Here is a 27,780-nt window from a genome sequence, read left to right as displayed (position 1 = left end):
AAACACAGCCTTTTCTTTGCCTGTGTGCACTCAGAGGAACTTTGGCTTTCATTCGGTGCACAAATGAAAGATAATTTTTCTAGAAGCTGTAACCCATCTCCATCACCTATACTAATTCTCAGATAATTGTCCTCTAAAAAGAGAGCATTTGCAAAAGTTAAGCATCAGCTCATATGCGCATTGTTAGGACCACATTGTTTCTGTCAAACATTTCTTTCTAAATGTGAGATATTGCCATGCAATTTTATTTCTCACATTCAAATTTTATTTGAATAGGGACTTACTAAAAAAATATTCCAAGACTCTCTGGTGTAGGCTGGACTCCTAGCCAAGCATGACTTATGTTATGTCTGCTTCTATCCTTTAGTTTTTATTTCATTTGTTTTGCATTTACTTTCTTCATGCATGCTCTTCTCCATGACCTTAACTTTAATTTATTCTTTTCTTTTTTCTTTTTGCATGCCTTTTTCAATTTTTGTTGACTTCAGAAGGACAAGGGATATAGAGGGGAAAAAAGAGGGAGGGCTGGAAGGGGATGAACAAGATGAAGTATTTCCTGAGGAGGAAGAAAAACAGGAGGATGAGGAAAAAGCAAAAGAGCAAGAAATTAATGAAAAAGGGGAAGGGCAAGAGGTGACAGAGAACTGTGATAAGGAGGAGATCAAAGAATCAGGGCATGATGAAAAAGCTCAAGAAGACCAAGCTGAGGAAGGGAAAGAGGATGACAGGTAAAATATATTTCTGTTTATATAGATCTGTTCTTTCTCCTGTACCAGTACCCCACTTTGCTCGCTTATTGCCTATGTCTCTACAGCTCTTCTTTGTTTGTTTTTGCTTTCAGTCATCATGCTTTCATATTTAATCATTTCATTCTCAGCTTCAATGAACTTGTTCTGCATACCAAAAGAGGCAGCACATCAACTTGACTCATCAATATGCATACGACTGCAGCATATTATTTTTTAAATTAGTTTAGACTAAAGTTTGGGTTTGACTGTGATTAACAGTAGAAATTGTAAGCTTTTTTATTATATTTTCTACTTGAATTATTATTTCATGGAAAAATGTTTTGTTGAGTGAAAACTCAGCAATATCAAAATTGTCTTTACTTTCATTTATGGCCATACTAAAGAAGAAAATTTGGAATTTTTTTCAGTCCTCTTTGTGGTGCATACTGATTGACAATCAATGTAGATAAAGTAGAGTCTTCCTTTTTTTTTTTTTTTTCTTTTGTTCCATGTGAATAACTGTCAAGGATTGCTCAATTGTGGAAGGGTCATGCACTTCGGCTGCTGTGTTGTATCCAGACACATTGGAGCACAACTGGCTCTGGTTCTATCAGATAATATTCTAGAATTATACATTTTGCCACAAATCCTTAAAACTATGTAAATGTCTGACAGTTTGTATTGCAAAATCCATGTATGTCGCATTGAAAGAAATACAACATTCCTTCTTTCTTCATTAGAAAATATGAGTTTCAGATTTGGTGATATGAACTAACATAGCCATACTACTGCCTTTATATATTGTGCCATCATTCATGTTCATGCATTTTAGATTTTAGCAAAAACAGTTGTTTAGAACCAGCTGTCTTAAGAGTGCCTTGGCATAGGTGTTCCAGGGACTGCTGTATGGTAGTGTGTGAAAGGATTATTTAAAGACCTTTTTCTCTTCCATTTCCCACTAATTTCCCACTCTGATGGATCTGAAAGTCCTGCCTTTCAAAAGCATGACTCTGTTCCAGGTTTCTAGATTTCACTCAAGCTGGTCTTTGGCCAATATGCTGTCCCCCACGCAAAGTAAAGTCCTTTATGAGAAACAGCTCCTTGTTTCCTGGGCCAGCTTTTTCTTCTGGTTGCTATCTGCTCTCTGCCTTCAGAAGTAGTGACACAATTCAGGAGTTTCTACTCTATAAAGAAACAAGATGTTATTAAGTGACCGTTGTGTAGTGACTTTTGTGTTCCCTTTGGCTCCCTTCATGGAAATCAGTCTCCAATATTATTTGCCCACTTTGCACATATTGATCACTTTTAGTATGCAAGCTGTGAATACACAGAAAAGTTTATATTCACCTTCCTTTCCCATGGTAGAGTCAGTGCTCTCTTTTTAGTATTGTCTGAACATTTTTCTAGGTAAGAACCAAATAGAAAAGCCAGATTGATTCCTGGATAGGGGCAGCTATAGGTATGTATACACATTTATATACACATAGTTATGTCTCATTAATATATTGAAATATTATGACTTGTGTATTCAGTGGACAAGCCTGAAGGCAGGATCAATTGTCAGCATTTTTGAAAATTCAGTGCCTTCTGCTCATTTTTCTGACAATTTTAAAATAACACACACTTGGCAATTTATAAGATGAGGTAATGAATTCAGCTTCCAAAAGAGAATGTTTTCAGACTGACTACAAATATTAAAAGTAACCAAACAATCGATTAAACATATCAATAGGTATTTGAGAGACCCAGCAGAACAAAGGCAGACAATTCCTCCTTGATAGAATAGTAGTAAATTATCATGTCATTCTTGAGCTCCTGGGCATCAAGGAAAGCTGTATTGCAGATGAGAATTTTCGAGATATATTTTTACTTCAGAGGTGCATCTGTAGTTGGACAGCAGTTACCTTTCCTCTGGACACTCTGGAATGCAGCAGCTGCTCTCAATCACTCCATCAACAAAAAATTAACTTGTTAAGGACACCTCACACCTCTTGATGTTACTGTCTTTATGTACTTCTTGAGTAATGGTAATAGTCCCACTAAGGTCTTCGATCTGCTGAGATCATGGCTGGGTTAAAATGGCCGTAAACACAGACATCCAGCACTAATTCATCCCATGCCCATTTCAAAGAGTACCTTGGCACAATAAAGGCATTAGCTTTTGTAGCACTGGAGTACATTAAATCAATTAATCTTTTTTTGGCAGAAATAGCTGCAGCGTCAGATTTTTCCTTAATTAATCCTTGTAAAACTAAACTTTGGCATCTGCTTGACCTATAGGGAAATCATAATTGTGTTCTTTCTCTGTGGTACATGTTAGCAAAAAAAGGGTGGCTCCAGCTTTGCTGTTGAGTATTTATTATGTAGAGTTCACTGACTTTTTTTTTTTCTTACTCCATCTCCTTGCTATTCTCAGGGCCAAAAACAAAGGCTTTTTAGATATAATCTTTGTAATTAATATTTTTTTATTGAAGGTAATCTATTTAAGACTGCTCTAAATTTTATCCTTTCTTAATATTTTTCTAAATATCAATCCTAAACATTAATTCTGATAGTCACGATAGTTTTGTTTTACCATATGAATACACAGCAAATGTAGTCACAGAGCAGGATTTCACTGTTGAAATGCAGTAGAGAAATGCAACTTCTGTTCCAAGCACACAGAGTTTAAATCATGAAATAACATATGAGTCCAGAGAGAGAAGAACAGAAGAACTAAGAGATGTTCCACATGATGGAGATAGGTACAACACTGTGTTGGGGACATCTTGACAACAGAGAATGAATGCTAAGAGGAGATTTGAGGAAAGAAAATAAGGTATCTTTGTGAATGTTTCTGGAGAGCTGTTTTCAAGCATTCAAGAAAATTAGGACAAAACATGAGGTGCTTGCTAAAAATATATCAAGTGGATGAAGGGCAAGTTTGATGATCAGGAAACGATCTTTCAGTCTTGAATGAGAGATGATAAGTATGATAAGGAACAAGTGCTAAAATAGTAGAAAATAAGGATGGATTATGTACACTTGTGTAAAACAGAGTAAAACAGTAAAACCTTTTACTGATGTGTGGGGGAAGATGAGACAGCCAAATAGAAAGGCTATGAAACTTGTCTTTTCTCTAGTATCCTGGAAGGGGTTATTGGGTAAATTGCTAGGGCTGGAGAAAAGCACTGCAGTATCTGTCATTTGAAATGGTGAGAGAGTGGACAAAGCAATTATCTGTGTGGGTGGACAGAAAGGGCAGAGATGGGAAATAAAAACCATGTGCAAGTCACAAAGTTTTGCTATGCATCAGGATCATAAGGAATCTGTGTAAGGATAATATAATCACTGTATAAGGAATCAGTGATATCCCATGTGAAGAAAGGAATTGAATTTGAAAAGATGGTGGAAGGAATACATCTGATTAAGTAGGAAAATGACACAACCAAGAAAGAAAAAATCGTAGTGAAAAAATTCAGCAGGGATGAAATTTTTCAGAGCACTTAAAAATTCAAGAAACAGAGTATGGCTTTAAGTAACATATTTCTTCAGATTTCTTCTTCTTTTCTCTTTCTAAACGTTCTTCATGCTTTCATGCCCCTTCCTTTGTTAGGTATAAAGATTCATTTCAAATTCACTTTATAGTTCTAGTTCATTTAGAAAAAAAAAAGACTTTGTAGAATTTAATTTGTATAATTAAAATGCTTTTAATTTGAAGGAAGGAATGTTTTAAAACTGATTCCTGATGAGTATTTGTTCCTTAGTTTTTCATTAAATTGTAATTTTAGTATTTCAGGTTTTATGACCCTTCCACTGTGACTGCAGCTATTAACAGTTAAATGCAGTATTTTTCTGGAAGAAAAAGCATGTCAATGCAGTCTTTGCAAGCTCCTTTTCAATGTGTATGTGCTGTTTGGTTTCTTAAAGCTATTTCAAAAGTATTTCAATAATTCCTTCAACTGAACTGCTAGATGAAAGAATTTAATTGTATCTGACCTTTGTAGCCAAACAGGCCACATGTTTGGAAGAGAAAATGGTAGCCTGAGACTCCTTCCCCACCACATGATCAGTGTTTTAGCAGAATTGCAGTACAGGTAGTCTGTGCTTCCAACGGAGATAGATAGATAGATAGATAGATAGATAGATAGATAGATAGATAGATAGATAGATAGAGAGAGAGAGAGAGAGAGAGAGAGAGATAGAGAGAGAGAGAGAGAGAGAGATAGACAAACAGATAAGGCTCACCCAGTGTCATTTCTGCCATGGAAGGAGAGATAACTTGGGTCCAGTCATGTCAATGTTCAGGTTTTCAGAGAAAGCATGCCAGCATGCAGTTTTCTACAGCTCTCAACAGATCTCGGTCTAAAAACTTTTTCAACATGACAACGAAGTGATCTTGCCCTTCCTGGGGTGAGAATGGCAGGTTGCAGTACAGTGTTCACCAGCTCTTTTCAGCTGCAAAACGTTGCATGATCCAGGCAATTGGGGTAGGTGCGATGCACTGGGTCCTTCAACAAGAAACAACTTTGTGTCTCTCTAACATAACTCTTCTGCACTCTTATGACTAGATAAGCAGAGCTGCTTACATTGCCACTCTGTGCCTTTAAAATCAGAAGACCTAAAGAAAAGTTTTTTTCAGTAAGATTTTCCTAGTACTATTGATCTGGCCGGAGTCTGTTAGGAGTTTATGAGAAACTCTTGCCCATTTGAAGCATACATTCAAAGCCACTACTTTTTAATGTAAGATTTTTACCTTTACTTTTCTACAGAAAGGCAAATATTCAGTCTATACATTCATAGAGCTACAAACACGGACAATAATTTGACCATTTGGTTTTTTACGTTTTCATAGATGACACTGAGAAGAAAACTATCTGTAGCTCCTGAAAAATATTATGGAAAAATATTCAAAAATCAATGGCTCCAAATGGAAGTACATGAGCAAATATATTTGTTATGAAATATGTACTGAGAATAGAATAAAAATAATTTAGGAAATCTAGTAAAGTCACCTGTTTCTAAGTTATTTGTCACTGTCTATAGAACCTTTGGAACCCTGTTTTTCCCTGTTACTTTGGAGTAAATACAAAAGATACATAGGTTTCTTTACAGTTAAAAAATTCATTTGGATACACTGGGATATAAGCAATTAATGAATTTGGTACCACACATTATTAACAGGTGAACAGTAAAAATAAGTCATTTGAAACAGTTTGCAGCTTTGATGTAAGGCATCCAGCAGGGAACTCAGACATTTTTACTTTGACTGCAATGCAATATCTTTAAGACTGCTTCCCTCTCCATGAAATGCAGCTTTTTACCTCTGTTGAGCCACCTCTGACCTGTGATCCATGATGCACTGATGCACTCCTGTTACTAAAGTTTATTTTAAAACTATGCATCAGTAGTTTAAACAAAACCAAACCACAAGAAATGCAGGGAGAAAGACCTGTAGACATGCAATGAAGCAGAGATGAAGGAAAAAATTAAAATGTGGATTTGAGGCAAATATAAATGTTGAAATTAGTTTTTGCACTTTTAAGTGTGTTATAAAAAGATTCATTTACTGAAAATATTTAAAGCTAGATTGAATCATAAGGTTTTCAATAGAAAGACTTCTTAATCTTTATTTCTACAGGATTGAGCACAACATGTCTAGTGACAATAATATCAACAGCAAAAACTAGAAGTGGTATAGTAAATTACAAAAACAATGGATTGAATATTGAAACTTATAAGGCTTTTCTTTCTTGGACATTATGATTGGACAGACATGGCTCTTAGTGATGTATGTTTTCATTCTTTTTACTTCAGTATTATTTTAATAGAAGAGTGATAAGATTCTGTAAAATTAATACATATTCCTAAAAATGTACTTCATTAAAAATAATTAATAAGCTTACCTCTTAGTCTTCCAAGAAGCAAACAAACTCCTTCATGTTACTTCTTAGAAGTATTTCTAAAATGCAGTTGCTGGATTTGTGCTATTGCCTTTGACACACATTTCCAGGCCCATCTAGCAAGTACTATACTTTACCAAGGATAAGGAGCCGAGTGCTGGTCTTACTACTGTGTGCTTAATATCTATGGAATGATAATGTTCCACTGGTTGGGCATTGCCCATATAGCTGATTTTGATGTTTTTTGCCTGAATATCTGAACATTTTCAATAATTTCACTGTACCTGTGTGGTGTTCATACTTCTCCTAGAGTCCATAAGGTGCTAGCTAAACAAGCTGGAGATGTGTGATCAGGTAGCCCCAAGCAGGAAATCAAATTTCCTTACAAATACCTCTGAGAGCCCAACACTTCCCAGATAGTAGCCATAACATAAACATGATTCTTATGGAGGCCCAAGGTAAAAAAGAGGAATGTGCTTCAAACTTGCATAATGTGCCATGTACACATTTTTTTCAGGAGGAACATTTGGTCATAGATCTGCCTTTTCCAGTTCAGAAAAACTAAGGTTGCAAGCACATGTTCAGAAAGATGTGAGACACCTCTCCTCAAGTTTTCTTTTTTATTATGTTCTTAAGTTTTCTGTATGTTTTTATAATTTCCCCCAGAGATCAAAAGTGACTCAAAGTCATTTTGTCAAAATGACAGAAGTCAGACAGGCAAGATCATGATGTCCCAGATAATGTCTCTTTGGTTGAAGTAATTACGGCTTCAGATCTCTTGCTCGTGTCCGTTTAGTTCTCAGTCCCAGAAGATCAATTCTATGATTCACATGCTATGAATTTTGGAGACATGAGCAGTGCCTATTCTGGCCCTGATTTTTCAGAGTCCTCAAGCAACCCAAATTTACAAGGATGAAAGAAATGTTAGAGTTGTTTTATTCTTTGGACAGCCACTGCCACATACATGCACATAAGCATTAAAATGCTCCTGAGCATATTCCCTTTGTGCAGTGCTAATCAAAGAAATAGAGTCTTTCATGAGTGATGCATAGATGAAGCTACAGTGCAATCTATATTGCTGACAGCATTTTATTTAAATAAAGCCTTTTCCAAGACATCTGTCTCTTCCCTATGTATTATGTGCTTTTTCTCTTAATGTAATCTCAGTAGTGCATTCTATCCAGTTCCCCATGTCTATCTTCCAAAGTTTTCTGTCAATGAATTTTCTAAATAAGTCAATCTCTGTCACAGCAATTTCAGTTTAGCAAGATGATAAATCATGGTACTTCTTACCCTCAGGCAAAACATTATGTCTCTTAGTTCTATATATTTTTGAGCATTTCAGCCTTCAAGTCTGAAATTTTTCTCACTTTCCTGGCTCTATTTTACATTATTTCTCTGGTGATTTGAGGTCTGGGACACATACTGGATTTAATGTTTAGCAATTCACTGCTTGCTTTTCATCTCACAGAACTCTATTCAGCTCTTCAAGAAACACCACTGAGCAGATTGTGACTTAGCAGTGTTATCACAGAAAACTAGGTCCTCTCCTCCACCCCTGTTGGAAGACTAATTCAACAGCAGGTTGGAAAAGGCACACAACATTTAACTTTCAGATTAAGTACATGCAAGGTGCTTTTCTGCAAGAGAATAGTCTCGATAAAACCAGGTTCTCATGATCAGTTTGAATTTAGCAAGCTAGTTGTTACCCAGCTTTTACAAACACAACTGCTTCTTTGCCAGGCTGGGTTAAACAAGATGCTTTCTAAACTCAAAGAATTTGGACGTTATTCAAAGGTCTCTTGGTCTTTGACTGCAATGCACTTTATTGCCAAACCTTCAGAGCTCATATGGACTTCTTTTATTACCAATGTGTATGACAGCTGACTAATGCAAGACTTCTAGACCTCAAATAATGTTTTTGCTAGACTTTTTTTTGCATTCACATAAAGTAAATGACTGGCTTAGTTCACTGTATCAAAGAAAGGGATTTCATCAAAGATTCATTACTGTTATCAGGGTAATAAAGCTTTTCTCTAACTTCGTAGAGGAAAACTTGAAAATTTATCGACACAAGATGAATATTAATATAATCTTCATTATAATTGCAATTTAAATTAACAAAAAATCAACGGTATTTTTATGTTAAAAAATAGCCAATTATTCTATCAGAGAAGGTGAGAAATTTTATCAAAAATCTCTGAAGCTCTGTGTATAATTCAACTGCTAGTATTCGAAAACAGCTACCTGTTACAGTGTTTTTTCTGCATCATTCATTTGCTGTTGCTATGTTTTGTAAATAATCTAATGCCCTGACCCCAAATGACTTTGCTATTTGCTCCAATTTGAAAAAAAAATGTGCTAGAGATGTCATGGAAGAAGTTATACTTCTCATAATTTGTAACAATAAAGACATGTGGAGAGCTTTTCATCTACCAGAGAGGGGAAGATACAGCTCAAGTCAACCTATGTGCTGTAGCAGGTATTCCTGATTTGTAATAAAGGAGACCTTTGAAAAAAGAAATTTAATATCAAAATATTTCTACTTATATTTTGAGATGTGGCTATTAGTTTTCTTTGAATAGTAATATACATAACAAAATAGATTATAAACACTGCTCTATTATATGTCCTCCAACTTTCTTGTTATAATTTCAATAAAATAAACCTAATAATTGAGTCAGTCCAGTAGCTATTAGAGATTTATACCACCAAGAAGGTAATAGAATAATTCTTGACCAAGTGGATCTCCAGAGACTAAGTCATTATAATTTTGAACCTGCAGTGTCTCTCTTTGATGTGGATTGGCAGACGCGGATGTGTCTTGGCCGGAAGCGTTGTTCCCATGGAAATGTTATTTCCTAAATCACAGCTGTCCCCATAATGCTGTTTTTGTTAAATTTCTTCAGTAAATTAATGAAATAAGAACATCTCTGACTGAGTTAACAGGTCCATTAAGAATGGCATTAAAATTCATCTCCTGCCTGTAAAAAGCAGTAAACAAAGTCTTCAGTGGGTGTTCCAGTCTCACAGGAGACATATATTAGAAAATATCTATTTCAACAATTGAAAAATTGTTAAAATCCTTTCCCTAGGACATCACAGCCCACAGCTGTACTACACACTTGGCAATGTGGATTTTCACTATTATGTATGCCTTGTTTTCATTAGGGATCATTACCAGAGAACTAAGCTGGAAAGCAATAATATTAATTTTGCTTTGACTTTGAAATAAAGATGTAAAGAAACCTGCAAGGTCTGCCAAATGACTTGTGTAAATCTGATTCTCTGATATATATGTTTATGGCAGAGCAATGACATTACAAGTTGTCATTTTCAATACTGCTATAAAGACAACAGAAAAATACACACAGCATATTTTAAAATCCTGCCAACAATATACAGTACAATGGATTGTATTGATATCTTCTCCTTCACATTTTATAAGTATTAACAGCATTGTAGATTGGAAAAATGCCTGTGCTTCATAACACTGGTTTTTTTAAAGTGTATTCATTGAAAAGTGAAAAAATATAAAGTTTTTCATCATAATTTTGGTCTATGAGTCATTGAAACAAATAAGATCTGCTACATCTTTACTTAGTCTTTGTAGAATAAGTGATATTCTTTGTAACTGGTTAGTGATTACAAAGTCACTGGGTATAAGGATTCTGTACTGCTCCCTGTGCTGCTTTCTGCCACAGACTGGTGTGGTTCAGAGCCAGGGCCTGGTCTAAAAGACAGTTTTATAAATCTGTAGCAGTACATTACTACTGCAGAACTTCCCAGGTTAGTGAAGAGGGAAGAGGAAGCTGAGTAGCAGCTCTGGGGTTCCTGTCACTGGGACTTATTTCAAGCTTGGCAGATGGATCATGATATCAGTGTGGAGTTTTAGTTTTTAGTGTTTTGGGGTGGGTTTTTTTGCCTCTATGTCCTAAACAAAGGATTCCTGATGAAATTTAGCATTTACTGTACACATCAGCCAGTTTTTAGAAAATATTTCTGTTTCTGTAGACAAGAATCTGACCTCGATGTCTTTCAACTCTGCAACTAATTCAAAAACTGCAGCCAAAGACTGCAGGTTTTAATCTATGGCAACAGGATGAGATTTTCCACTTAGTACATACGTTATTATGAGCATTTATTGTGTCTGCACCTGCTTCATAGAAAATATAACAGCTAAAAGTAGTATCAAATAGTTCTAAAATTAGTATTTTCTTGTAAGATTATTAAACCCATTCAAGTCCATCAGAAACTGAGAGAGGTAGCATGAAGGTTCTGAATTGTTGTTTTCTACTTAGCATCCAAAAATATTGAGTAAATCAAGACTTTATCTGGAACCTCTTTAGGATCCAGAACATTTGCCCACAGTGCAATCCATCTTAGCCAGTGCAAGAGTTACAAGTCAGTAAAACCCAGATAAAGTGGCTTCAAATCAGTTTCACTGCCTTTGGGACAGGATTCTTTCTCACTGTGAAATCTTCCCTCTCCTCAGCTCAAACCTCACGAACAGTTTCTTTCCATCTTGGTCAGATATCAAGGGAATGGTCTGCCTAAAGCAGAAGATACCAAGACTAAATCTAAGATTCTGAGACCTATTTCTCTGCTTCTCTTCTATGAGAGTTTCCTTAGGCACTTTATGAAATTCCTTTCTGGCTATGCAACAATTCCAGAAAGGATTGTTTTTCAAGTAGCCAATTCTAATTATTGTTTTCTGGAAGTTTCTCTGGCAGTGTTTTCTAATCTTTCTGTAATTTGGTACAAATATTGACAAACTGGAGAGAAAAACGAGATAATTTCTGATTATCTGCTGTAGTAAGAGTCTGGAAGGTTTTGGGAGCACATTTTTTCCAAGGAATAATTACACTCTTGGTTTTGAAAAAAGGTGAGTCTCTGCAAAGAAATACTGGAGATTGATGTCTTAAAGCAATCCAAAACTTTAACACTGCCATTCCAAAAAGTTGTGTTTGAACAGCCATTTTATAGTTGCATACTGTTTTTCTTTAAAAGCATTCAGAAAAAGCTTTTGGGCCAGAATTGGGCTGTTGAATATCATAATTTGAAAACATCTGAGATTTCTAATCTCATCAAGGAATTTAAGGCTAAGTCTGGACCAGTAAGCTAGATAGGTCCAAGACAGGGTCTTGGTCATCTCTATTGTTTAAACAGTTTTTGTTCTCTTTGGTATAGCTTTGTGCTGGACACACTGATAAGGTGTCCCTGATTCAGATCAGGGATAACTCAGGAGACAGTATAAACTGAGATCAGTTTCTTTCAGGTAGGATGCCTGATAAAACCCTGTTTTGGGAAGGATGTAAGCTAGCGTAAGCTAGCATAAGCTAGCCTGCTATGTGTATGCAGGCTGTCAAGGCCAGAGAACAGGCCTAACACATTTGAATAACTGCTCTAGGTGTGGCACAGAACTCTTCATTGGCTACAAGGACCATATTAATTTTTACAGAATCGTAGAATCTCCTGAACTGGAAAATACCCAAAATGATCATCGAAGTTCAACTCCTGGCCCTAAACAGAACAGCTCCAAGAATCACACCATGTGTCTGAGAGCATTGTGCAAACACTTCTTGAACTCTGTCAGGCTGGTTCTGTGACCACTTCCCTGGGGAGCTGTTCCATTGTTCAGCCACCTTCTGGATGAAGAACCTTTTCCTGATATCCAGCTTAAACCTCCTCTGATGCAATTTCAGGCTATTCCCTTGGGTCCTGTCACTGGGACCACAGAGAAGAGATCAGTGTCTGCCCCTCCTCTTCCCTTCACAAGGAAGCTCCAGATTGCAATGAGGTCTCCTCAGTCTCCTCTTCTCCAGAGTGAACAGACCCAGTAACCTGATCTGCTCCTCATATGGCTTTTCCTCAAGGCCCTTCACCATTGTCGTTGCCATTGTTTAGGTGCCCTCTATATCTTTCTTATATTGTGGTGCCCAAAACTGCCCCCACCACTCCAGGTGAGGCTTCAGTGCAGAGCAGAGCAGAGCAGGACAATCCCCTCCCCTGCTTGGCTGGCCATGCTGAGCCTGATGTCCCCCAGGACACACCTGGCCCTCCTGGCTGCCAGGGCACTGCTGGCTCAACTTGCCAGTGACCCCCAGGTCTCTTTTTGTGGTGCTGCTCTCCAGACACTCGTCTCCCAGTCTGTACACACAATCCCCATCCCAGGTACAGAATCCAGATCTTGTCTTTGTAAAACTTCATATGGCTGGTGATTTCCCAGACCTCTAATTTGTCAAAGTCCCTCTGCTGAGCCTCTCTGTGTTCAAGGGAGTCAAGAGCTTCTCCTAATCTAGTATCCTCAGCAAATTTACTTAGAATACCTTTGACATCACAGGTATCTGTCAGTCTGACTCTCCTCAGTTGGCTAACGTGGTACTTTTAACAATACTATTTAGTGGGTAGGGCTCTCATACTCCACCATTGGCTTTAAATTACAAATATATAAAAATATCTTACTGTAATTTCTTTCCTAATGCCTTATTTTTCCCTTGTATTTTTTAAAGGACTTTCTGCTTTAGCTTTGAGAATGTAGCCCTCTAAAATGCATGCATTTTTCCATTTTCTTTATTCACTGGAAAACAGAAGTTTTATATCAGAAATATCTGAAACTATATTTACACTGAGACTGGTCTGCGGCTCTTGGTTTTCTCAAGAGATTTCCTGGATTTAGGGATAGTGCAGGAAGCAATGTTCCTGTGTGAGCTTTGTCCTTCATCCTGCCCATGGTGATAATTTGGTCCTGTTAAGCCAAAGGCAATAGCCTGGCTGCTGCTTTCACTCTGCTCTCGCTGTAGGCTGTAGGCTGCTGCATAGCTGAGGTTGTGTGCTGATTTTGTTCTTGTTTTGGTTCTAATGACGGTATCATTATGTCATTATGCATATATTATTTGGACTAGGAAAATTACTTTATTATCCCCTTTATTTTATTCTCCCCCCTCTCCCCCAGCATCTGGAGGTATATTCTCTTTGCTGAGGATATTTTTAAAATTATTATTATAAGACCTTCAGAACCCTATTTTTACTGCATATCTATTAATTAACTCATACAGTTTCATAAATTACTTTTATATAATGTCTGTTTTAAAATACTGTTGAACATATTTAAGTGGAGGTGTATGAGGTTATGTTTGTATATATGTACACGTAAAGAAAACTCCCAGTAATTTCTGTTTCCTGTTAAGGAAAAGGTTTGTATGGTTTACTCTATAAATTTCACTGAGGTCAACCTTTCTATTACCTCAGAGAGGAACCAAATCTGACATACAACATTCAGTTTTTCTGAGAATGATCCACTTGTGGAATTGTCAAAAGGCAGGCTGGGTAGAAGGATGGTTTCTACTGAGATGGTATCATGTATCTGCCAAGAATAATTAGTGAATGAGGGTTTGGATAGCCAGAAAGGATTCCAAGTGCTGATGAATATTGTGCTCATGTCCACTTTAGGTTGTGGTTTATTAGAAGGCACTATAAACCACTTGGAACTCTCCTAGTATTTCCCAAAGCTTTTTTGCTAAGAAAGGAGTTGCAAAAAGCAAAGTCCCTGCTATGGGATGGCTTTCTCCAAGGGCTGTTTGCTGGTTAGAACTGTAGCAAAGATGTCTTCTCTGCTGCTTTTAGAGAAGGGGAAAATTCCCAAGTCTTTAATTGAAGAAAATAGTTTTAGAACTCTACTGGGAAAAAAAATAGAGGTTTGTGAATGAATTTTTAGTATCAGCCATTTGTACTAGAATTTGGTATATCCACTTAAATCCAAATCCCTTTCTCATTTGAATTCCCTTTCCTACCTTTCTCAAAAAGTTGGCCAAGAGAAGGTGTCTGACTGAAGTCTACATCATTACTGGCAGGAGTACACAGCAAAATATTTTGTGATACAGAACACAGCAGCCAAGAAGCAAACTTTAACAATTCATAGTACTTCCATAGCTAACTGTCCAGTGAAACTATAGTGACCAAGCTCTTTAGACACACTGATTTCATTAATAAGAACAACTATTGTAATCCATCCCACTTAAATAGAACTATACATCTTGGAAAGGACACAAAAAGCATCTCAAAGGCACATTCAGCTCAGGAAATGGTGACTTTCTCTTCTGTGTGACTTTTATATTAAAATGTGGATATTTCTGTTTCCAGTGATGACATAGGACCTTTATTGAATGGTAATATCACTTATAAAAATGCATTAATTACTGTTTTCCATATGACAGGAACTCACTGGTTTTCTGGGTATTATTTTTGAAAAAATGGATCACTGAAATAGGTTGTTCTGCAAGCAGTGAAAAACTTACTTCCCCCACCAGCCTGTATACGTGAATTGGCTTCTACTAGGAGAGGTTCAATAGTGACTTCTGCAATCTTTCCCCAAAGAGACATTCATAAGATCTCTCTCCAGGGATCTGTTTTCAAAACAGTTTTATAAACTAAATAGCTTTAGTTTTCTACTGCTCTGTCAAATTTGATCTGATTTTAAAAAAATACTGAAAAGAGAGAGACCTGACTGAAAGCAGACATTAATCATACTTCCTTTGAGATCTTAAAAATCACATTATTGGACAAGGGGCTCTAATTTTTTGATTCTTAGCAAAATTTTGCTTAAGATAAAGTTCAAGATACTAACTCTTCACAGCAACGTTTCTTCTAGACCTCTAGTATTTTTGTATGCAAGATAATGTTGAAACTGAGAACTAGTTTCTGTCTCATCTCTTTTTTTTGAATTCTTAGAGGTGTTAGTTTGATAAAAAATACAGCATGTGATGTATTATCTAACAAGTAAGTTAACAAAATACAGCATGTGATGTATTATCTAACAAGTAAGTTATAGTACTAATAAGACACAGAAATCCAAATTCTCTTTTACTGGTTCCCTGCCTGGTTCTTTACCCACATCCTACCCCACTCCTCCCTTGGTGATAAATGTACCAATGAGAGTCAGTGTGTGCTAATATATAACCATAGAGAGCTAAAAGAGGGTACAAAAAAGCTTTCAGGTTATTGCTGTGTTCAGGCTTCTGTGACTGCATCCAGGCCAGGCCACTACGGCTCTCTCCCAGCTTTTTTTTTGTTCTTCTCCATCTGTTGATCCAAACTCTCATTCATATTTTTCCTTGTAACTTCCCTGAGAAGTACACTCAGTGTTTATTCAAAGTAAAGGTCTACTTCTGCTATGAACCAGATCTTAGCTTTCCCTCTGGGCTGTGTCTAAGCTGTAAGTCTTAGACACAGCCCATTTACTTTTGAGTGCACTGCATTAATTCCACATATAAGTTATTGGCAGAATACATATTGGAAAAAACTTCATAAAGAAACAATAATGCCTTCCTTTTATGAAGGAGATTTCAGGCCATTATAGGTAAGGGAAAAGGAGTATATTTTTTTCTATACCTTGAAAAATTTCCTTTAGAGACATTTGCTGAGCACTAAAGCTCTAGCAACAGCCTTTGCATGTATTTGAAAATCTGTTTTAAAAGCAAAAATATTCATTTTAGCCTTTATATATTGGTGATTTAACAACAAAATCATTCCCCCTGGGTTCCAGAAATATTCCAGTTTTGTGGATTGTTTAAAATGGCATCTCATGGGGACTTTTTGGTGAGAAGCACTGTACTGAAAAGAATAATAAAGGTCTAAGTTCTGTGCAAGAACTTCATTGAAATAGAAAATTCTCTCTATATTTTCAGGCCCACGTGTACCCCAGAGCTTCCCATTCTAGGTATTTGTTCAGACACCTACCAATGAGATGCCAGGGCAAAATTTGGATAAGTGCTGTTGTCATCAGTGTAGATTGCCATTTCTGAGAAAAGGTCCCTTAGCCTTGACCACTGGCAGATCAGGTTCTCCTGGGACACATGAAATGCTGCAGCAGATAGTTTAGATGCAGCCACACAGAGCAAATTAGCACAGTCTCTAAAGGAGTTCGAAAGATACATTAGAATTGAATTCCATTTTGTCAGCAGTGATGATCTGTGACACATAAGAGTCAAGTGTTGTGTGAAATACAGATCTAACACCTGTTGATCACAGAGATGGACCAAAAAACCTATGTGTCTTCATTACTGTATGATGACTGAGCTAAACCAGATTACTGAGAACATCCTTGAAATATCTGAATGTTTAGCAACCAAAACTGGGCTTCAGACTGATGTTCTTTTCCACTCAGTAATAAATCAAGTGTCTGTTTCTCAGAGGACTATAGGTTATTTGTGTGCATATATGTGAGAAGAAGAGGTGCAGAGCACTGATGGCAGAACTTAAGTCTTCCAAACAAAAAGTGATTATATGATATATGGATGCATTGATTCTTTGGTATGCTTTTGCTGGTAGTAAGTTTTAAGTCAATCAGTAAATAAGAGCTTGTTATTTAAAACACAATTTTGATGAATCAAGTGTTTTAACAGTGGACCAACAAAGAACCTAGAATTAAAGTTTCTCCTTTTACCTCTTAAAACCAAACCCTACCTGTGTGATTAGTTGCTTTTGCCCTCCAGTCTCCCAAAACCTTCCATCTGAAACCTGTCCTTTTCTGTCTTCCCCTTTTTACTCTTTGTCTGCACTGTTTATCCGTCAACTGGCTGACAGTGTCTTTACATCCAAAATGCAAAGCAGACAGATGGCCATCTCAGGAAAGAACATGACTAAGAGCACCAGCATCAGCGGGGAGATGTACACGCTGGAGAAGAACGACGGCAGCCAGTCGGACACGGCCGTGGGCACTGTTGGTGGCGGCAGCAAAAAGAGGCGCTCCAGCATTGGTGCGAAGATGGTCGCCATCGTGGGGCTGTCACGAAAAAGCCGTAGCACGTCACAACTCAGCCAAACTGGTAGGAACTACATTTTTTTTCTTTCTCTCAAATCACCATTTAAATGTACATAATACTTATGTATTGCAGTTTGATCACTTGAAGATCCTGTTGAAGTTGCCTCACCAACAATATTCTTTGGAATGAAGAAAATGGTCAATTATCTTTTTTCTCTTAACATTTACTGAACTTTTTTTTTTTTAAGCAAAGATCCTTTTCAGGTTGGACTGAAGCTTTTATTTTCTGCTTGCTGGAACCTGCTTAATACATGAATTCCTTACTTTTCAGCTTTTCAGGAACCAACATGAGCTACCCTTCCCTTTGGGGGGATTCCTTACTGAAGTTTGGAAGGGTCACTGAAATGTTGCAAGATGCCTTTGGTTTTGTCACAGACAGTGTTCACATATTTCAACATGAGTTTTTTTCACCTTTGAACATGCAACCTTATTTTGAAACAAAACTATTTGCTTGAACAAAATTTTATGTTATATTACTTTAGCGTAAATGTTTTATTGCATTTTAATTCCTTTCTTTTCAGCCTACAAGTGTATTTGCCACCTCTAGAAATTTTCCTCATTTCTGTTTCTCTCAATTCATATTGGATACTTCAATGTGCTACCTTGGAAAATGGAGAGTTTTCCTGCTTTGATGCCTAAAGCATTTAAAATCTTACAGATCTTTTTCTATTTCTTCCTATTTTGGGGAAAATCCATATAATGCACTCTGAAAAGCTCAATGTCAAATAATGACACTGTATAGGAAAAGTGTATTTTACATAGAAAAAAGTTACTTGTATTCTAATAGCGTTCATATAAAAGAAGCATTTAAGAAATGTAAAAGTATGCATATATAATATATTTCAAGTATATATACTATATTTCAAGTATACAGAAAACAGTATATGCAATATATGTTTCAATATACAGAAGATATATTGTATTCTCAGTATTTAAGAAAAACTGTTGTGATGTTTTCATACTATTCAATATAAGTTTACAGTGCCCTGCTGTGTGAGGTCCCATCTGAAGGTCTCCATTGTGCTAACCACCATTCAAACACGGATAAGAGATTCCTCAGTTCTTTCTAAAACAAAGTGATAAGAGTTTTAATGTACAAAAAATGGAGCAAAACAATGATTTGTACTGTCAGAAACTGTGGTAAATTTTTAAAGTAAACTTTGGGGGATTGTGGGTGGGATTTCAAGTACTGTAAAGAGTAGAACTAAAAAAGAAAGGAAAGGAGGAGAGGTAACAGTGCAGAAGAGGGTAGCGAGCTTGACTGTGTGACTTACTGAATGCAGTATGAACAGGAGGGAATGAAGAAGAGGGGAAAGAATGTATATAGAGAAAGCTCTGAACATCACGCAGACACTGGTAGGCAAGTCTTTGCAGCAGCCTTGTGTTTTACCAGCTCACTTGCAGGTAATAGAAAGGCAGGTTCATGCACATTTCTATATTCTTTGAAAATAAATGACAGATAAAAGATGAAGTCACCTTTAGAAGTGTCTGGTTAGGCAAGAAAAGAAATTAATCACTTACTCACCTGGAAATCAAATTTTTTTGTCTTGCGATAGTACAGAACTATGTGACTGTACAGATGCACTTCAATATCAAATCATATACAATGCACCACACTACTTTTTATCATCTAATCTGATCTCTCTTGCCATAAGAGCTATTAAATGAAGAGTGTTAGCTCTTTGTACATTGCTCAAGTATGTCTCAGCACTAGAGAGAATGTGTATTGCATGTCTGGTCTAGATCTGATTTAAATACCACGCTGTCTTTGTTATTTGGTACTTTTAAGCTGAAGTTTTTCTCTCTTATATCCAATTAGTTTACCAATGACTGATTAGATGCTCCAGTCAGGGACAAATGTGAAATATAACTGTCTCAAAGAGTACACAAAGTCTTTAGACCCCTAACTGTGAATAGGGTGTTCTGACAAACTCTTGGGTGAGGAGCTGTAACTGAGTGTAATTCAATGCTCTTCTTCAATTAGAAGAGAGGCAGGAGCCGGGGAGCCTGCGTGGCTCTGGCTCACAGCCCCTCTCCCTTGGCTGCTCAGGGCTGGCCTGTACCTGGCTCCAACCAGAGCAGCCAGTGCCACTCCAGCCTCCATCTCCTGAAAAAGCCCCTCGTGCTAGTTGGGTATGGGGATACAGGTAGGGAGGTTCAGGGTTGTTTTTAGAGCTATTACTGCATACCTGCTTCTGCTGCTCTATTTGACAGGCATCTCCAAGGGGCCCTGTCTGATGGCCACATGTGGCTGCTGCTACAGGACAGGCACAAGCATCTTAAAATAGCTGGGTCACACAGCATTGCTGGTTGTGGTGAGCAGGCCTGTGGCCACATGTCAGGCCATGGATGAGGTGTGTGCATGGTTCTGTGTCTACAGTAACACAACATCATGGCCTGTTGGGTTGATGAGGGTGAGGTCCCACCATGAAGGAATACCTTGCATGTCTTCAGATCCTTCACAATCTGAAGGTGAGACACTGGAACACGTTGTCCAAAGAACCTGTGGATGCCCCATCCCTGGAAATGTTCAAGGCAAGGTTAGATGGGTCTCTGAGCAACCTATGTGGAAGGTGTCCCTGGTCCCCCTGCAGGGGAGTTGTAGCTAGATGGTGTTTAAGGTTCCTTCCAACCTAAACTGTTTGTTTCCATCCATATGTACATCTTACAGAAAATGTTGGACACCAGCATTGTGCATTAATACCAGAGGATTAAAACTTGCAATTAAGGTGTTTAATGAATTTATAAATTTATCTGGTTTGTCTCATCATGTTCCTTTCTCAGATGGTAGGAAGGCACAAGGAATCATGTAATGGTACCATCTGGAACAAAAACACTATTTTCCTGTAGGTGTCCTGTAAGTACAGTTTTCTGGAACTGAGGCAGGAGATATTCAGATGTCAGGGCACTGGTACCATGTAGAAACTTGTCAAAGTATAAAAGTTTCTTAGGTACTTTATGAAGATAGTATATCATTCAATGGGCTGGTTAAGTATCTTCTTACATATCAGGTTTGAAAAAGCATACCAATATCAGAAGATAACGCTACTTCTGTAGAAGGTTCTGTTTTCATATGGAAATCAGTGTAGAAATGACTATCTGTATCTCTGAAGCTTTTTTCAAGTGTTTTGCAAAGTATAATTTTACTTCAGTGGTTTCCTTCATTCATATTTTATAACTAAATCTATGCCAAAAGTTTTTCTGAAAGTAGGTCATCATAAGTGTTTTCAGGACTGTGTATCAGATTACAATACATGCCTTATAAGGTAAATTTTAAATGTATTTTCAAATTATATTTCTATTGTTTCTTGCTATTTGTCATAATGCTAAGAAGTTGACACTAAAAATAGATACAGAAATGTATTTTTTATTTTGGTCTGTAGTTCTTTTCAGGTTGGAAGTGTTGTTTTATGGGTAAAGAGCATGACAGAAAAGTAATTTTTCTTAAGGAAGCTTTTACTTAAGACTTCAGTAAATGACAAGATACTGAAGAGTCAAATAGCAAGAGAAACTGATATTTATTTTATTTCTGGTTCCTGTACCTTTCCAGTGCACCAAAAATACCTAAAGGTATACTCTGTATTCTTGAGTCAGGCTATCAATTCTAGAAGCTAACATTTGATGGGTTAGGAGTTTATGTAGGAGTTTATGTTGTAACGTTCAGGTCCTGTTTCCACAGGCATTCTTCCTTGTGGAAAAGACAGCTTTGTTTACAGAGGAAAATGGAATGCAAAATGCAATTCTTAACAGGCTTAGTTATTTGTATCTGGAATGAAATTGTTTTCCTGCTGGTTAGCCCTGAGGGAACTGATGATCAGTCTTCTATAGAGATACAGACCTAATTCACAGCTATATTTCATTAATGAGTAAAATCTTTGCCATCCTTTTATTACACAATCTTAGGTATCCCTTTCAATTTACACGCACAGTCTCTGGCACGCAGATACCTGGGTGCCTTCACTTCCCTTATTTAGCTGACCTTTCTCTTCTAGCAAGGTAAATATTTTGTCCATTCTTTAAATAGCCAAAATTTATTGTCTTGCTGGGCTGATTACATCCAAGAGCCCAAGAAGTTTAATGCATGTTTTCAGAATCTGGGGCACTCCATGGATCCTATGTACTAAAACATCACCGATGTGTGTTCGGTCACCCTTACAGGGTCCAGAGCACTCTCAGAGACTGGGTCCTGTCAATGTCTTTGGGTATGCAATTACAATAGAAGGAATCTATTAAAAGAGATGAAAAAAAGGAAGTAACAGCACGACTTGAGAGTGACCAGTGCAGTAATGCCTGCAGAGAGGTGTAACTATGTTTGGATAGGAATCAGTGCCCTTGTGTCTCTGGAGAGTGTTGTTCCGAGGTGCCACGCTCCAGAGGGCCCTGCACACAGAAACATAGCAGGTGATGCTGGGGCAGCTGACACTGCCTGAACTGCACTTGCTTTGTTGCAACATGTTGCTCCATGTCACCTAAGCACTCTTGCTAGGATGCCATATGTGGGATGAAGTTATAGGGCTGTAAAAGTGGAATTTTGAGACAGTGTTATGCGATCTATTGACATCCTTCATAGTTTTTGCTGGGGTTAAACTTTGCCACATATTACTGAAGTTATAGTTCTCTCTAGGAAAAGTACAAACAGCAGTTGATTCTGTGGCAACAAAATGATGATTGATCTTGTGTGATTCAATACTTTTTATGAAAATGAGGCATTTCCATTTTAAAAAATTCTGGAGAGGTCCAAAATGAAAAGAGATTAAAGTATTTAGAAAATTTGATATTTCATGGCTACATCTTAGAAGAAATGTAAGAGAATGAGGTTTCAGAGCAAAAAGTTTGAGTGAGATTTATTTTATTTATGTTGAAAACCAAATTCTGTATGGTTTGTAGAGCATTGAAACTGCAGTCTGAAGTGCTGTACTTGTAAGTAGAACAGTGTCACATATGTCTCTTAGGAACCAATGACGTAGCCTGTAGAGCAATTTCCTCCACTTATGGAATAATTGAGGGGAATCTATTGGTAACATTGGTCTTAGTGTGATATAGAACTTCATATGTCTCAATTTAAAAATTGATTTATATAAAAATAGTCTTCTACTACACATATAGTCAATGTGGTTCCTATTAAAAAGAGGGTGCTCAATCACTTGGAATCATGGTAACTGAAGGAGAAACTTAATTGATTGTCTTTCATTGTCTAAAGTGAGATAGTATATGGTAAGCATACAATTTTCTGAATAAAAGCGTATTTGTTTACATAATAGACATTGTTATTTTCTATCCCTAGAATTAATTTTTGTGGTCAAAATGGCAACTGAAATTGTCATCCACTACTTTTAATTTGGACATGTATTTTAATGGGGTTTTTAAATCATATATATAAAATACAGGCAGTTTGAAACAAGCCATTTGTTTGGGGGTTTATTTCTTCTCCTATTCCAGAGACAGACTGCTATTGTAATAGATTGCTTTAATGTGTAGCATTACACTTGCATCAATATTCTTGATGTGTAATCTAATTTACTTTGAAAATTAACACATAATATAGTGATAGAAATATAGGATTAGCAGTTGACAAGAGATTAGGGCAAATTTATCTCACTCATTAGTTGGGAATTGTGAACTGAATCCCTTACCAAAGAGAAAGCACCATTATAATAAGTACATTACCAAGAGCATTAATCAGCTTTTACTAAATAAACTCTGAAAAGTATGCTAATAAATAAAGAGACTCTAATTGCAAACTAAAAAGGCTTTAAAATGTAATTAAATTCTGTTGTTTTCCTCTAAATGTAGGAAAAGACTAGGAAAGGAGATATGGCAGTACAAAATTTATGCAGCCTCCTTAACAGATTTTCTGTAGAGGAAGTAGGTGTATATTTGAGTCTTCACATGTTCACAAGGCGTTTCTAAGAGATGGGTGTAGTGAAAACAAACATAGAGTTGAGATGCCAGAACTGAACTCCAGACAGTGCTAGCTATGATCCTAAGATCAGAAGTCCTCTGGAAGATATTTCTCACACACAGTGTGTGGGATACACCTTATGCCATATATGAGGAGAAATTCCAGGCAGATGAGAAGGAAGCCCTGTGGTAAGACTAGGGAGTAAGAATAAAAGGCTTAATTTTAGGAAAAAAGGTGCAGATCATGTACGCCAGCTAAGCCATACTGCCTCACTCACAAATAACTCATCAAACTTCTCTGTAGTATAAACTCAGTGAGGTGTACACCTGTAAGAATTCCATCTGCCTGTGGTAGAAGTAAAACTAATCCCCCTGGTTGTAGGCATTTATGATATTAAAAATCCTTACTTAGTATTAAAAATTATTTTCTTCATTTCTTTACTTAAAAATAAAGTTTCTTATATTACTTCTTAAACTCATTAATAAGGGGAAAAAGGAGAAAGTTCTAAGTGAGATCAGAACATTAAGCTTGACCTTCCACAAGATTTTTTTTCTTTCCATAATTAGAGGTAAAAATAGAGAGAAATGTAGGGTGATCTTTCTTGGTAAGAATTCTGCTAAACTATTTTTTTCTTTTTCAGAGCAGAAGAATTCTCATAAGATCCCTGCTAAAAAAAATATACATCTCATAAAAACCCCCAAACTATAAAGCTGTTTTATTTCTGGTTTTGCAATAAACAAGATTTGTGGTTTTTTGTGTTGTTACATAAGGAAAAATTTAGACTTTCCTTAAGAAAGTTTCCGTTTAAAAACTCCTTTTGGGATTTTATAATCCCTTAGTTAACATGTGATATAATATATGAGAATTTCTTGTTTATTATTCTGTGAAAGAGGGCTCTGATTTCATTCTACTGAAACTTGAGAGTGAAAAGAACTTTACAGGGCAATCTTATACCTTGGCAATTATTCAGTTTTCACTTTGCCTGAAATGTCTGGGATACTTATCTGTAGTTCTGTGTACACATGTAGTTTATACTTCAAGGAAGAAAATTCAGTTGGGTTTTTTTTCAGTTTAAATAATATTTCTAGTTTTGTCAATTTTGCACATAGCCACCTCAATGAATATTCTTTGTGCTATTCTAGGACAATATTCATCTATCCATTGCTCTGTGAACCATTGTCACTAAATAACATTGTGCTGTGAAGGGAGATTTACTTCAGATCTCCAAAGGCCAGCAGGAAGAGGGCTGTTGTACTTTGCTGTTGAACAGTTATCAGACACAGGTTTGCACAGCAAAAATAAATAAATATTACAGTCATATTTACAGATTCATTATGGCTGCATATTTTTTTTAATTCAACATTTCTTAATAATACAGGATTTCTTTCCTTGTACTTAAATGGAATGCAATATTAAGTGTCTTTTGGCAAGTTGTATCTTAATACTGAATTTATGTCTTTAACACTACCCATGCTATCAATACTGTTAATAATTCCTTTGATAAATGGAATTCTCTTTCTAAGGATAGAAGTGAATTTATGGAATAATTGCCTGAAAGTAAAAAATCATGAAAATAGCCTCAAAAGAAAAGGTGGTATTAGAGGCATTCTGTGCAGACTGGTATCCAAGCTACATGGACTTCTTAAAGAAGACTGCACTCTGCTGTTGCCCATTTCAGCTGGCTGCTCTGCCTGTGTTACAAACATGAGCAATCTGTGGCCTCTGTAGGATAAAGTGGGGAGGGAAAAGTTACAGAACTTCTGCTTTTAAACAGCCCATGGAATGTACAGCTTGTGGGAAGCCATGCAGGTACTGAGAACACAGTTGTGCTATTCATATTTCCAGGCACTTTGTGTATAATGAACTGGGGTATGACCACTGTGCATCCCCAGGCTCTTCAGAATGGCTTTGTCTTCCATGGAGCAAGTGGGATGATCCTGTCACCCAGAACTGACATGGGCCACTGACAGTAAACTCTCAATAGAGAAATCTACAGGAGAAATTAAACAGAGTAACTTAAAATTATTTAAGTGTACCATTGATGAATACACAAGCAACCATTTGATCAGGAAGCTGAACCTTTGCTCACAATCAAGCTTCCCCAACTATTAGCCTACAGTCAAATCTCTTATCCAGGCTTTATTTGTCATACAAAGATTCATCCTTTTTCTGCAAAAAAACCCCTTTTTCCTTATCACCTAAATAATTTGTGCATGGTTCTTTGTCTACCTATATAAGATAAACAGATCCTTTGGGAGATATTTTTTTAGCAGTCTTACTTTTTTTTGGTAAAGTAAGCAAAACATAGATTCCCTAGCAGTGGGAGGGGGGTTGTCCTTTTTTAATCTATTTTTAGGATTTTTTTCTACGCTTGCAAGTGCTTGTGTGAATGACATTGAATTTTTTACCGTCATGATCATTTCATTACAATAAGAAATGTTAAATTATATCTGTTTTCTTGTACTAATTAAATCTCTTCACCAAAAGTTACAATCAGATTTTATTCTGTTTTGTAATTATAGTACTCTAATATTTTGAGTTTGCCCTTGGTTAGAATTTGATGCCAGCAAAAATTATTTTTAGCTCAGTCTATGAAATCATGTTGAGACTTAATTGAAAATATTCACAGTAATAAGTACTGTTCTTGTTACTATTTGCTGCAGTAAGACCTGTGAAGAACAAATTTGTACTGTGAAGGAAAAATTACTTCCCTCTGATTAACTAAATTAATTAATAGTTACCAGCATTATGGATTTTTTTCATGAAGTGTATGTCAAATATTTTTTAAAATTCTAAATTAATGCAATATCTTGTGTATAACCTGCAGTGTTTAGGTGCTGCCAATTTAAATATTCATGTAGAAAAGATAACATAGTAGCATATTAAAAAACAAACTTGAGTTCTATAGAAACTTTCTATTTTAGATACCCTAAAATTTGTAAATTACACGTTCTAGCAAGGCAATATTTTAATTTTTTTATTTCAATACAGCATAGAAATATGCTATGATATGTGAACATCCGAAAAATACCATTGAAGATCTAGTGAGAAGCACACACCAAAGCATTCCTTTTCTTGAACATGACAAAGAACTTCTCCCTGCTACCAGCTATATTTCCCTGTTCTGTCACCCTCCCAGTGCTGAGCTTCCTGCTGTTCTTGGACATACCTACAGAACAAGCACTTAGTTCATTCCTTGGTCTAGTATGTAGGTAACTGAAAAATTTCCTCATCTCTGTATGCCATGAGTTACATTGGTGACAGAAAACTGAGCTCCCACCCAGAGGATGCAAATGAAATTGGTTTGTATGAATCTGTGTAACTTGCAGGAAGAAAAACATTTATGCAGAATATTTATTGTTTGTCTGCTTTAAAGACATTCTGGTTTTATTTCTGAGGTTGAATATTATTTGTGTTAGAAATTAGCTAAGTACAGTGATTACTAATAAGCATATGAATAGCTCCATGTAAGTTATAGTTCATTTGAGGAATTCTGACTCTCACAAAGGGGAGGAAGACATGTGAATCCACTTTTCACACACAAGCAACCCTGTTTGTTTTCTGGTCTCTTTCTCTGGTAAGACCACTAAGGGATAAGAACTAGATGAATCTTCATCTCTGTCACTGCTGCCATTGCTCTGCTTTGTGGTTTAACTTCACCTCATCAACCTAAGTCATGTCTTCATCAGGAAAAGCACAGAAATGCCAGGAAGCTTAGAAAATTAATTTCATTTAAGTATCTTGCAGTTTACTTGCACTAAAATAACGCACATAAAATCCTGGACAGAACTGTTGTTCCCTGTGCCTTTCCATCAGTGGCTGAAGACCCTATTGCCACAGGAGTTCCCTTTAAAAGCACCACTTCTCAGCAGTGAGCAGCCTGAGAGTCTCACATTCTGTTACTGCACTGCCACGGCCAGGTGCCAGCAGCAGGTACCCATCAGAGGTCAGGCTGCATGGAACTACACAGATCAATCATTTCAGCAGCTTTCTTATGAAGAAGTCCAAGTGCTCAGTGCTCATTGAAGTCATTAACTTGCATGCCTTTTGCTATTCCATTTAAGCAAATGCTTTCATGCAGTGTGTTGGCTGATTATAGGAATTGTTGAACAGAGCCCTACTGGGAAAAGAATTCTTTGCAATTTTGAAAAGATTTTTTTTCAGATGGTTAAAGCCGGATCCTGGATTTTACAACTATGCTTGTCTTTTCTCAGTGGGGAGATGAACTTAAGCATGTGCCAGTTTTGTCCAAGTTGCATATTTTAAGCTCTTCAGGATTAAGAAAGAAAACTTTTTTCATTTGATTTGACCTTAGTGTCATCTATGCTCATTTGGCATTTGAAGGTATGCAGTATATGTGGAAAGGAACCTGAAGGTCTTCTTCTGGAAAGACCTCTAAAGCTCTCAATCTTATGATCATTTAAGGTTATATCTGTAAGGACAAAT

At 36.7% G+C, this 27,780-nt stretch overlaps 1 protein-coding gene across 40 annotated transcripts in view; it reads left to right on the top strand.

Moving 5' to 3' along the window:
• The window catches only part of RIMS2 (regulating synaptic membrane exocytosis 2), a 446,716-nt gene that overhangs the window by 377,820 nt on the left and 41,116 nt on the right, over positions 1–27,780 (top strand). For 17 of the 40 annotated variants that reach the window (XM_063389477.1, XM_063389462.1, XM_063389522.1 and 14 more), the window contains one exon: positions 17,195–17,436. The exons of 22 other annotated variants lie outside the window; for them this stretch is intronic. In XM_063389477.1, the coding sequence (XP_063245547.1) occupies positions 17,195–17,436 (242 nt within the window). Of the gene's footprint in view, positions 1–488; positions 729–17,194; positions 17,437–27,780 lie in introns of all 40 variants that reach the window. One more of the 40 variants, XM_063389435.1, reaches the window with a different exon arrangement.

Source organism: Prinia subflava, chromosome 1 (assembly GCF_021018805.1).
Source record: "Prinia subflava isolate CZ2003 ecotype Zambia chromosome 1, Cam_Psub_1.2, whole genome shotgun sequence".
NCBI lineage: Eukaryota > Metazoa > Chordata > Aves > Passeriformes > Cisticolidae > Prinia > Prinia subflava.
Note: the sequence above shows the minus strand (reverse complement) of the source record. Positions and strands in the feature narration are given on the sequence as shown.